The sequence below is a fragment of the Bremia lactucae genome, linkage group LG14 (assembly GCF_004359215.1).
Source record: "Bremia lactucae strain SF5 linkage group LG14, whole genome shotgun sequence".
NCBI classification, from domain to species: Eukaryota; Oomycota; class Peronosporomycetes; order Peronosporales; family Peronosporaceae; genus Bremia; species Bremia lactucae.
The window spans coordinates 2,419,801-2,431,516 of NC_090623.1; the positions used below are offsets into that span (position 1 = coordinate 2,419,801).

An 11,716-nucleotide genomic window follows, 5' to 3' on the forward strand; every position below is an offset into this window, starting at 1 on the left:
GAGCACACACGCTGCGTGAAACGTCTTCAATGACGCGATTGACACGTTCAGTTTGACCATCGGTCTGCGGATGGTCCGCAGTGGACATATACAATCTGGTGCCAATCCCTCAAAAAATTGATTTCCAGACTTTACCTGTGAAACGGGGATATCGATCAGAGACAATTGCCACTGGCAAACCATGTTGTCGAAACACGCGATCGATAAACAGCTTAGCTGTACCCTCTCCATCAATAGAAATCGGCACGGCTGCTAAGTGAGCCATTTTGCTCAAACGGTCAACAAAAAAAACACTATACCGGAGTTACCGGCTCAATCTTTCGGTAGCCCAAAAACAAAATCCATACTAATAGACTCCCAGCATCCTATGGGGACGGGAAGACTCGCCAGTGGCGCAGCAGCATGTGCCGAGGGCTTAACCCGTTGGCACGTTTCGCATGTGCGAACATATGTGCTGACCCATTTATAAAGTTTGGGCCACCAATAACTCTGGCTGATAGAGCCGTAGGTCTTTTCTCTACCGAGATGACCACCAAGGACAGTATCGTGTGCCTCATAGAGGATCCGGTACTTCAAATCCAATTCACGTGGAACAACGACACGCGGAGGGTCCGCGATATCTGTGCAATAAAGCAACAGGTTGTTATCGATAGAAAATTGATGTAACCTTGCACGCAAACATGCGGTATTTAATACCCGAATCCGAGTTCTTTAAGGCTCGTAGCAGTGCTACACACTGTTCACCCTTGGCGTTGGCCGAACGGATTTATTCAAGAATAGGCGACGAGATAGTCGTTGAATGAGAAAGCTCATACTCCGTCCTGCGTGATAACGCATCGGGCAAAGCATTTTGCTTGCCGGGTTTATACTTCACCTCGAAGTAATGGGGCGACTTAGTCGCCGTGCGTAATGACACCTGATCTGTATAAATCACAAACGGCTTAGAGCCGAGCAGATGAACTCTGAATTTGACGAGAGCATACTTCATAGCAAGTAACTCTTTGTCATCACAAACGGCTTAGAGCCGAGCAGATGAACTCTGAATTTGACGAGAGCATACTTCATAGCAAGTAACTCTTTGTCATGAACTGGGTAGTTCTTTTCCGCAGCTTTAAGCTGTCTAGACTCGAACGCAATAACACGTTCATGCCCATCAACATCTGTTTGTAACAGAGCACTGCCAATGGCAAAATCTGATGCGTCACAGACGACACTGAAAGGCCAATTTGGGTTTGGCAGTGCCAGAATCGGGGCATGGATAAGACTATCCTTAACTGCTCGAAAAGCATTATTTTCGGTGCTAGTCCAGCACCATTCTGTATCCTTTTTAAGGAGATTAGATAATGGCCTAGCCATATCAGCGTAATTTTCGCTATATTTGTGTAAATAATTGGCGAGACCCAACCACTTACGCAAATCCTTTTGGTTTTTAGGAACCGGCCAATCTACTATGGCTTTTACCTTAGCGGGATCCGCTCTAAGGCCTCGCTTTCCAATGAAGCATCCTAAAAAAGGAATTTCGTCTGCGCCAAAAATGCATTTAGATGCATTGGCATACAATTTGTTTGTGCGCATGCACTCGAGCACTGCTCGCAAATGGTCTAAATGGTTTTCCATATCCGACCGACCCTGCTCCGCACGACTATGGACAAAAATGTCATCGAAATAAGTCTGTGCATAACCTCGATGAGGGCGAAACAGTTGCGTCACTAGACGATTAAATGTTGCCGGGGCGTTGGAAAGCCCTTGTGGCATAACCAGCCACTCCCATAACATGCCGCTTGGGGTGCTAACCGCTGTAAGCGGAATTTCACTAGCTCGCATGAGCAATTGGTAGTAATCATCGACTAAGTCCAATGCACTGTACATTGTACATCCCACCATATTGTTTTGAAGAACATCCTTTCTAGGAATGGGGGTTTGTGCTGGTATGGTGGCAGCATTAAGCTTATTATAAGCATGTATAATGCGCCATTTACCATTTGGCTTTTTGACACAAAATGTCGGTGTTGAACGAGGAGATTTGCTCTCTCGTACCATTCCAGCCTCGTGCTTAGCACGGAAGAAATCGTCAATGACGTCACACTGCTCCCTTGGTAAAGGCCATTGTCTTGTGAGACAGTATTTGGTTCCCGGAGTCAATTTCATGACGAACACCTCTATCCGAAGGTAAAACAGATGGTGGGTTATTACATACCACATCTTCGAATTCCTTAATTAAGAAATAAAAGGGATCCGTCGGATCTTTAAGGATCGATGACCCATTTCGCGCACTAAGTGCAGCTTTTGTGTCATCCAGGACAGCTTCGTCGAGAAGTGACGATGAGTTTAAATCAATTATAGGTCGAATGACCACCATTTCAGATAAGTCACCAGCTTTTAAGGCTCGACCGCACTCATCAATAGACATTTCGTCTAAGCTCTAAAAGTGCATGTAATGAGGGGATTACCGCAAGGCTAACTTCCCCCTCCATGTTACCGGTTACGCCATTTAAAAGCGTATGTACTTGCTCAATCGTACCACTTTGTGAGGGTATACACGCTTCGTGTCCACCCTGTCTTGGAGTGGAAACAATACGCCTCTTAGAGGCTGAGACATTCACGCCCCCAAATTTGCAGCCTGTATTGGTTCTATACAAGACATGGTGTCTAATTTGTCATCCGACAAGGAGTTAGGTAACTCAACTTCCTTATCCAGCGAACGTTTACGTGTCACTTCACGTGCAGTAGGAGGGTTTGACCCAAAATGCCCTGGCGATCTGCCAATAGTGTCACTATTGACACTCAGTATGGTGCCACCTCGGCCGACCACACTCGGTGGACTTAGACGTGCCACTCCACGTATCTCAGGGATATTGCACCCTTGATGATTCGGCCTTAGGCCAACTATGCTTTCAGCATTTAGTGAATCGTTATTATAACGAGTGTCACTCGACAGAGTACGTGCCTTCCACTTATTTCTGCTGGGTCGGGTTCAGAATTAATGTTTTCAACATTAGAATTTATTAACTCAGACATGCCAATGCCTAAAACACTGACAGACTCATGCAATGATCCGCGCCAATAGCGCTTTTGTTGCCTAGCAAAGGTGGGCTCATGACTTTTCAAAACTTTGCTACATTGCGCGTGGCGCCTAAGGTCTGAGACCTCCAATCGATCCATGGCTCATGGTGTTCTAACCAGGCCATACCAAGGATGAGAACATATCTCGAATCAAATTCTAGGACGATATCGCGTTCCATACTGTCAAAGTCCAGAAACTATATACCTTAGTTCAATGGAACCTTGGGAACAGTGACACCATTCCCAGTCGCTAAGCGAACAGTGATTGTATCACCTTCATGCGCTCTAAGCGCCTCAACGTATTGTTGACTTCCTTCAAGGGAAAGGCGTCGAGCATAATTGCAATACGCTCATAAGTCAATTAAAAATGACCACGGCTTATCAAGGCCCTTTACAGTCGCTTGAGCGACTAGCAAGCCAGGCTTGTACTCTCGCCCCGTGCCATTGAGCACCGAGCTAATTGGGGCTAGGTTCTGTTTGATCTCGCCTCCTTGAGGTTCAACAGAGCCTAGGTCTTCCCCAGTAGGACGCCCCGCACCTACTGGGTATCGACGTTTCCCCGCACCGTAACAGATCTCTCGTATAGGCCGGAGTTGGAGCTCGTTCGAGCTTTACGCGAATTTCGAAGAGGGCAGGCAGGGCGTAAATGTTTTGTGCTTCCGCACATATAACATCTACGGATGGTTTTATGCTGTTCCAAAGCTTGGAGAGCTTTTTTTCCTTCCTCAACGAGGCTTAAATCCATAGGTTCCGCTCTATTAGACGAAACCCGTGTGCTCGAAGAGCTTGTTCGGTAAACAGGCGGGCTAACGCGAGCAGACTTAAAGTCAAACTCGGCGCGTAGCGCTATGGCAACTGCCTCTTCGAACGTAGCCGGATGAGATCGGAACAATTCCGTCCGGGCAACGCCCTCACCGAGACCCTTCACTACAATTTCTTCTTGTACCGGGTCTTGATGTATATATGCAATGAGAGTTCCCGACTCCTGGGCAAAGTCCCCTAGGGTTCTTTTACCCTGTTGAGTCGCTAGGAGCTGTGCTCGCATGCGAAAAGCCTGATCAGGCGGTGCAAACATGCTCGTCATTTGCTGCTTCACCGAATCCCATGAGGGAAAGCGTCGTTTATGGACATGCTGCACGATAGTGCCCACTCCATGGCTCTACCTCCAAGTTTGAAAATGGCCATAGCCACCTTTTGCCGTTCTGTTAAGAACAAGGCGGAATCAATGGACATTTCCATCTGCTTAATCCAAAAAGGGAGATTTTCTCCCTCTTTTCCCTCAAATGTTTTCACATTTACAGTTAGAGGGTGAGCCCTCGGCTCTGAGTCAGGTATAGAGATGTACCGGGTTGGCATAGATGCCGCTAAATGGTCCTGTACCTGACCGATCAGGGAGGCTTCGTACCGCATGAAGGCTTCAAGCCTTGCATGCAAGACCTCTGGTCCCTGGGAAACAATAAATTCCACCTGCTCAAGCCCGAATAAGGTTTTGAGCTTGTCATAAGCGGCGCGTTGCGCTTCTGACCATTTTAGAACCTCTTCCATTTTCGTGAGAAATTAGTCTTGTAAAGACTCAGGCGTAGATTGACTACGAGTGCTACCAGGTGTAGCGGAGCTACCTCGCTCCTAAAGTCAGCGGAAGACTTTCAGACTCAGAGAGTCACTTAGTTCTATTAAACTAATTGGTTTTAAAACTTAGGGAGTCGTACAAGCTATTAAAGCTTAAGGAATCCTAGCTCAAGGGATTCAGGGGACCGTAGAACCAAGCGGCAACTAGTGCCCAAGAGGATATACCTTATAAAGGCTTCTATCTCTTACAGATCAATGCGCAAGCCTTAATAAGGCGGAACTGAGCTTTATTTAATCTTTTAAATCTTAAAACCTTACCCTAGCTAATTAAAATAGATTTTGGCCGCCAGATTTATATCTGGCGGCGACCACATTTATTACCCATAATGAATGGGATTTAAGTAACTAACTATTTTAAAAGTAGATAAAAGGGTACTTTACCCATAAAGTTAATGTACCACAACAACGGTTCCGGTTCTCCAAACGATGTGTGCTTCATTACAAAATGTCTGCGTTTAGTTAAATCAAATCTCAGCTAGCTTTTTATAAATTGGTGAAGTAATAAAAAAAAAATCGATCGAAAAACTTATATTTTCTCTAAATCTAATTAGTTATTAGTTATAAGTTAGACACGATAGAACTGAAATGGTGGAGCCAATACCCTACAAGTTACGTGAGGTTAAACGTTATGAGGGGATAAGTTATCTGAAGGACACCTAAAATGTTGGTCGAGCAAAATAAAATCGGGTAAATCTAATACAGGTTTTGACAATCAATATTTCACACGCTCTCACTAAGCATTTTCCAAAACAAAATTAATTTCTTACGATTTCCGTTACTTTTCTAGAATTACAACCTTTTTTGACCAAGGCCGAGTTTCCACTGACCCAACAACTTTCGATAGGAAAATAAGCTACAACAACTATGCGTGACTCTACCGCTTCCTTAATTCCCGGTAATCGAGACACAGTCAAGAAATGTGGTCGATTGCGGCGTCACCACTTGTTTGCAGTATCGACATACTTGATCAATGCATCCAATGCCTCCAGAAGCGCAGCTAGCGTCCGTGACGATATTAATTCCAACCGCTGCATCTCCTGACGACACGACGCGACTGCATGCTCCAGGATACGGTATCACGGTACCCGCTCCAACGCCAGCTTCTTGTGTTTCCACTTCTTGCATTTCCACTTCTTGCACAATGGTCGGAGGATTCACTAGTGTCGAAGATTTCATCGAGTTATCCACTACGGTCCCTCCCATGTTACGACCGACGGGAATCGAGATCGCTTTTGATACGCCGTCGGCAGTAAACACCCCAAAGTGCTTTTCATACTCGGCCCCAGTGTAGCTCACTGTTGTGTCGTACATCATAAACCAGTACGTCTTTGGATGGTCAAACGACCAGTTTACAAAATCGTTTAGAAATTTCTGCATCCCTTCGATCGATGGGGAATTTTCTTCGTATGGTTCCCCGGAAGACGGCCACCCCGTCTCTGTCACGTGCATTTTCTTGGAATCGTACTTAGCCGCCATCTGATCCCATTGCAGCTGCAATTTCTCCACGGCAGTCTGCGGGCCATTGGAGAAAAAGGGATGGACGTTCACCCCCAAGATATCCGACGCCTTGTAGAGCACGTGCGCTGTCTCGGCCCCCAGCCACTCGTTGATCCGCTGAACAGAGCCGACGGGCGTCGATCCCACGCACGCCTTGACGCGCATAATGAATCCCACGAGTTGGTCCGCGGTCCACGTGCCAAAGTCCTTGCTCTTGAGGTTCTCATTCCCGACGTACACGGCTTCGACCGTGCCAGGGTTGGCTTTATACCCATCACACACGGCCTGAATCTCGACATCAATTAGTGCTGGATCCGTGAGTTGTACCCCTACCGCCACTTGAATGTTGGCCTTGGCAGCTGCGGTGATAATGTTCACGCTGCTAAAAAGGGTTTGGAACGTACGGATGCTGGAGAAGTACTTGCCCACGATGATTAAGTCGTTGTGAACGTTCTCGGGGGTCACAAATGGATGATGCCACGCCGAGTAGCAAATACCAGCAGATTGAAGTGCTGCGTCGACGGTCGTAAGTGTGACTGCCACGGCGGCCAGGACTCGCCAGATCATTGGAAACGGCACGAAGCTTGTGGCAGCGACTGGCTTTTTCTGTAATGGCCCTCCACTTGTCAACTGGGACTGCAAAAGCCAGTGCTGCGGAGGCGGACCAACAAGGCATTGTTGACATGGACCCGACGCTTTTACATTGAAGATAGTATAAGAAAAGATTAGCATCATTTGCTCAGATTTAGGCGAAAAATGCAACAAATACACGACAAAACAGGGTACGTTTTGCTACGTGTTCTGATTAAATACTCTAGAAGCTGCTTTTGCGTGGATTTATTTCCATTTCACAATCTCCCAGCAGCGATTGAGAGGTCGCATGGCGCCGTAGTGCCCCTTGCTCAAGCTGCCGTCGCCGGTTTCGCCATGCGTCAAGAGTACGCCGGCGTTCGGCCGCGACGCTCGTGAGCCCACTCGATGGATTCTCATCAAGTGTCCCACTCGTCTGCACAATGACGCGCTTCTTGAGCGTCGTCGTAAACTTTTTCTTGCGTTTCGCCAACTCGATTGGAATGGCCTGAAACACCTCCAGCGTCGCATTGATCATGGGAATCGTGTACTCGCCCACGCGATCGACGGCACACGGAATGGCCACCAGATCCGCATACATAAAGAGCCAGTCGGCAATGCGTCTTGTGATTAAAATCTGGCCTCCGTCGCCTAAATCCCCAATCTCATTGGCAATTACTTCCGACGCTCCAGTGTACGTCATTTTACCCGTCACTGCGTGCACGTCTACGACCAATGGGCCATCCGAATCGACCGCATCGTGGATGCCCATTCGAACGCGCAGCCCTGCAAACAACAGACGCCGTCCCGAGCGCTGTTTCTTGGTCGCAGCTAGTAAACTATGCAACTCTTTTGGCCATGGCGCGACCACGAGCTGCAATTGCACGTCCAAGGAATACTCGACAGCTTCGCGCACGGTATGAAAAGCCAATTGAAACGCGTCCCCAGCAGTCGTGATCTCGTACCCTCGGTACTTCATGAGCAACGATCGGAGGATATTGTCGTGAATCTCAGTCGCTCTTTGCATAATGAGCCCGTCGCCGACGCCCCATAAATCACTCGATTGCTGAATGTCCGTATAGACAAACACAGGATTCACAAGCGGCGGCTCAATCGACTCAAACAACACTTGTGTATCCTGTGGCGAGAGCAATTCTCCCATTTGCATCAGTCGCGCTTCGACTTGGGCTTCCAAATCATCCGGAAGGCAGCATCGACAGGACTCGAGGAGGCACGATTGACTGCACATGGTCGTAATTGCAAGAGCCAGACCCGAGACGCAGTAGATCACCGCACTGACGCTGATAAAATCCACCAACTTGTACTCGTGCTCTGGTATGGCGTACAACACGACGGACGCGAGCTGGAATTGCATGGTAAAAATGGCATAGATCATCCTGGGGCAACACCATGGAAAGATTAGCTTCGGGCGAGGATATCCTCTACAAGAACTGTTACAATTCGTACATAATCCGTGAAAGGCGTTGATAGATGGGCGATGGGACAAATTGTCCCTGGACATGTTCGAACTTTCGGCCACCGCACTTAAGACGAATAAGGTTCCACACCATGTATAAAAAGCTTGTAAATTGTACCACATAGACAGCGAGGAGACAGCGCTGGGTGTACCCCGTGTACCCTCTCCTGACGGCTGCAAGCGTCGTTTCAACGATTGCAAAAGCCCCAATGACCATCCAAACGCGCCATAAATACCATTGAATTTGCTCCTTCTCCTTTCCAACCCCTCGGTCCATCGATCGAGTGGCAATGAGCCCAAGCTCATAAGCTAGTGGAAAGGACCACGTGGCCACTGCGAATAGAGCACAATCGCCAAACACTAGAAGCGTCGTGATGAGCGCGTCGGATGACACTTTAAAGTGTAGCACAGCAAAGACGCCGAGTCGGCTATATTGATACGACAGAAGGCTGTTGCTTACATCTGTAGTGGTCTCCAGCGGCTGCGTGAGACCGACTACCATGTAAATGGCGCGGCTGAGGCAAAAGGCAAAGTAGCAGAGAAAAAAAATGAAAAAGAGCCATCGAACGCTAGAAACTTGCAAATCCCAGCTACGCCATAGCGTGAAACTCGTAATCCCAGTGGCCGCGCAAGACACACTTATGAAAGTTAGAGCCAACGATGTCCACATTTGTCGTGTAAATGGACACCAGATACAACGTACAAATGCTTGCTCAAGGTCCTGCGAGTATTATTGGAGACTGCGTGAGAAGGCTTCATTTCAGTGAAGAAGCCATCCGAACTTTTGGGAGGTTTTCTCGGGATGTAGGACGTTGCTGCGGCGGCGCTCAGTGGCTACTGGACAGGCGGCTTGGCCAGACAACAATAATTATTAAGTTTATAAATTATGGGACCTTTCGTTGACTGAATCTGACAATAGATGAGCTACAAATAGGTTTGCAAATGTTTGAAACTTTAGTTGCGAAGTGTCGTGAATGAGACGAATAGCCAACACGTTACACCGGCAGTTTTTTGCTCACTTTAGGTAAAACCTCTGGCGGGGACGCATCTATATCGTTGAGAAAAGAAAACAGTAATGACAGGAATATTATTTCCTATACGAGAAATAATTGGAAAAATTTATTATTGGATGAAGGAACATAAAACTATTGTCATTTGATATTTTTACTTCAAATTTGAATATTACCGAATACGGTAATATTAAAGCATTTAGAGAATATTTCTGTAGATTTGGTTGATTGAAGTTTATATCAACCAGCAATCTTTATTAGAACGTCAATAGTTGGTCTATGTTGAGCTCGTGCCAAAAAAATTTAAAGACTCAACAGCCCGAAAATTATTGGGAGTGTCAAACTGATCTATTTATCCATTATGGGTTGCAAGATGCCTGGTATATCCGTAGCCTAATTATCAACGCCGGCTCCTCGTGCGAGTCCGGTTTTGTACGTGGCTCAACACCTGGTGTAACGGGCTAAAGTTGCCTTAATTTTACACAGTCCCCAATAAGTACACTTGGTGTACTTTAGGGGATGGCCAATTATTTAAATAAATTAATTAGACCCACCACTCGGGAGTTATTCATATTTGTGACCAACCCTTGTATATGTGATGCACATAGGTATTCACATCAGGAGGGATGACGCCAAGCGTCATCCGTTACCCAAGGTATCTAGAAAGATACGCTCGCAATACGTATAAGTGTTATCTACAGAGATGACATTTTTGATTGGTAGAAAGATACGCTCGCAATACATATTTGTGTTATCTACAGAGATGACATTTTTAATTGGAAAATGCGATTAGATGTAAATCAGTCTGAGAACTACTTTGTACGTAGTAAGTGCGCACAAGGAGCCGGATTACCCACTTGTGCCGACACTTTACTAGAGTACTTAGTGCGTTGGGTGAGGTCGCTAAGGAGCCCACCACAACTACCTCACTGCACACAAGAGAAGACGGTCAAACTGCTTCCTCGCTCTGTAAGGGTGTGTGTCTAAGTAGAGCATGGCCGCATTGAGACTGCCCGCCTACACTTGGTAGCACTTGAAATCCTTGCCACGACCCGCAAGGCTCCTGGGCAGTCCTCCTGAGCAACATGTTGCTCATTTGAAGCAGTTTGAGGTGTTTGTGCTTGGCCAGCGGAGAGCCGCGTCCGAGGCACAGAGCGAGCTGCGGTGGAGTCCGTCAGTCAGACTCACATGAGCTGAGGCATGAGCAGGCTCGGAGCGAGGATCTCAACAGGACTGTTGAGATGCTCTCTGCCAGGCCGCATCTGCTGAGGCCCATTCGGATGGACTCGCCCAAGTTCGGAGGAACTGCAGCGCACTCGATTGTCCACTGGCTGTTAGCCTTGGATCAATGCGGTGTCGCGAAGCTCATCAAGGACGATAGCCGGATGGTGTCGTACGCCATGTCGCATCTGCGCGGTAAGGCCTCAGAGTGGGCGTACTCGGCGCTTATGGCGGACAGAAAGGCGTTCCCTTCGTGGGCGACTGTAAGGAAAAGATTCGCGCCATGTACCAGCCGCCAAACAACGAAGTGTTGCTTCAGGCGCGCTTCTTTGGGGCGCGACAGGCGAAGCGATCTCTGCAAGAGTATGTGCAAGAGATGCGCTCGCTGTCGGCGTCCATAACCGTAGGTCCGATTCCGGAGCACATTAAGGTGCCCACGTTTATGAACGGACTTCGTCTTGGCCCATCGCGACAGGCCCTTTTCAGAAAGGTGCCGACGACGATGGAACGGGCAATCCAAATTGCGTTAGTTGAGCAGCAATCCTACAACAGTGCCTCGGCGACCGCTTGGTATAAGCCGTCGGCCGAAAGGTCAGATGCCACTCCCATGGAGTTGGGCAATGCAGACCTTGTCTGCTAAAAATGTGGCAAGCGCGGCCATATGATGGCTCGCTGCTATGACAGGTCCATTTCCAAGGGGCGATGGCAAGAACCAGCGTGCCAGACGTATGAGTTCTGCATCGACCTCAACTGTGTTTGACACGACATCAGTGCATACGTCTCCCGCAGGAGCACATCCTTTCCGGCGTCTTGCGTAGAGTTCACAACTGTGCGTGTACGCCAATCTATCCATGGTTGGTGTTTTGCCAACCATAGCATGCCTAGGATGAGGTCATACGGACTCTCCATACCTAGAGCTGTGAAGTTCTCTTTACAAGAGAAGTCACTAAAGCTGAAGGCGAGTTCTACCTGAACTCCCTCAGACTTAACGAGCGCGTCGTTCGCTAAACGAACGGTCGCCTCTTCTCACTAAACGAACGGTCGCCTCTTCTCGCTTGCCATCCTGGCAAAGCGACTCAAACATCGCCGGTCTCTTTCTTAGAGCCGCGAGTTTCACAAAATTTTGTGATGCACCCGAATCCACTAGGAGGGTCATCACCTGGTCATAGCCTCTTACATGAGCGCTATAGACCAGCAGGGTTGAGGTCCGAAATTTCGAGACCTCAGGGACTATGCTACCCATTTGTTC

The 11,716-nt window shown here is 47.8% G+C and overlaps 3 protein-coding genes across 3 annotated transcripts; all 3 read right to left on the reverse strand.

Moving 5' to 3' along the window:
• Positions 1 to 5,577: 5,577 nt before the first annotated feature.
• CCR75_009286 (uncharacterized protein) lies at positions 5,578 to 6,924 on the reverse strand (the record flags this gene model as incomplete). Its single annotated transcript, XM_067967327.1, has 1 exon — positions 5,578 to 6,924. The coding sequence occupies one exon, from the start codon at positions 6,922 to 6,924 to the stop codon at positions 5,578 to 5,580; it is 1,347 nt and encodes a 448-aa protein (XP_067816529.1).
• A 79-nt stretch (positions 6,925 to 7,003) lies between these two features.
• Positions 7,004 to 8,134, reverse strand: CCR75_009287 (uncharacterized protein; the record flags this gene model as incomplete). The annotated part of the gene is made up of 1 exon (XM_067967328.1): positions 7,004 to 8,134. One exon carries the CDS (start codon positions 8,132 to 8,134, stop codon positions 7,004 to 7,006), a length of 1,131 nt encoding a protein of 376 aa, XP_067816530.1.
• A 79-nt stretch (positions 8,135 to 8,213) lies between these two features.
• Positions 8,214 to 8,906, reverse strand: CCR75_009288 (uncharacterized protein; the record flags this gene model as incomplete). Its single annotated transcript, XM_067967329.1, has 1 exon — positions 8,214 to 8,906. One exon carries the CDS (start codon positions 8,904 to 8,906, stop codon positions 8,214 to 8,216), a length of 693 nt encoding a protein of 230 aa, XP_067816532.1.
• Between the last annotated feature and the right edge of the window lie 2,810 nt (positions 8,907 to 11,716).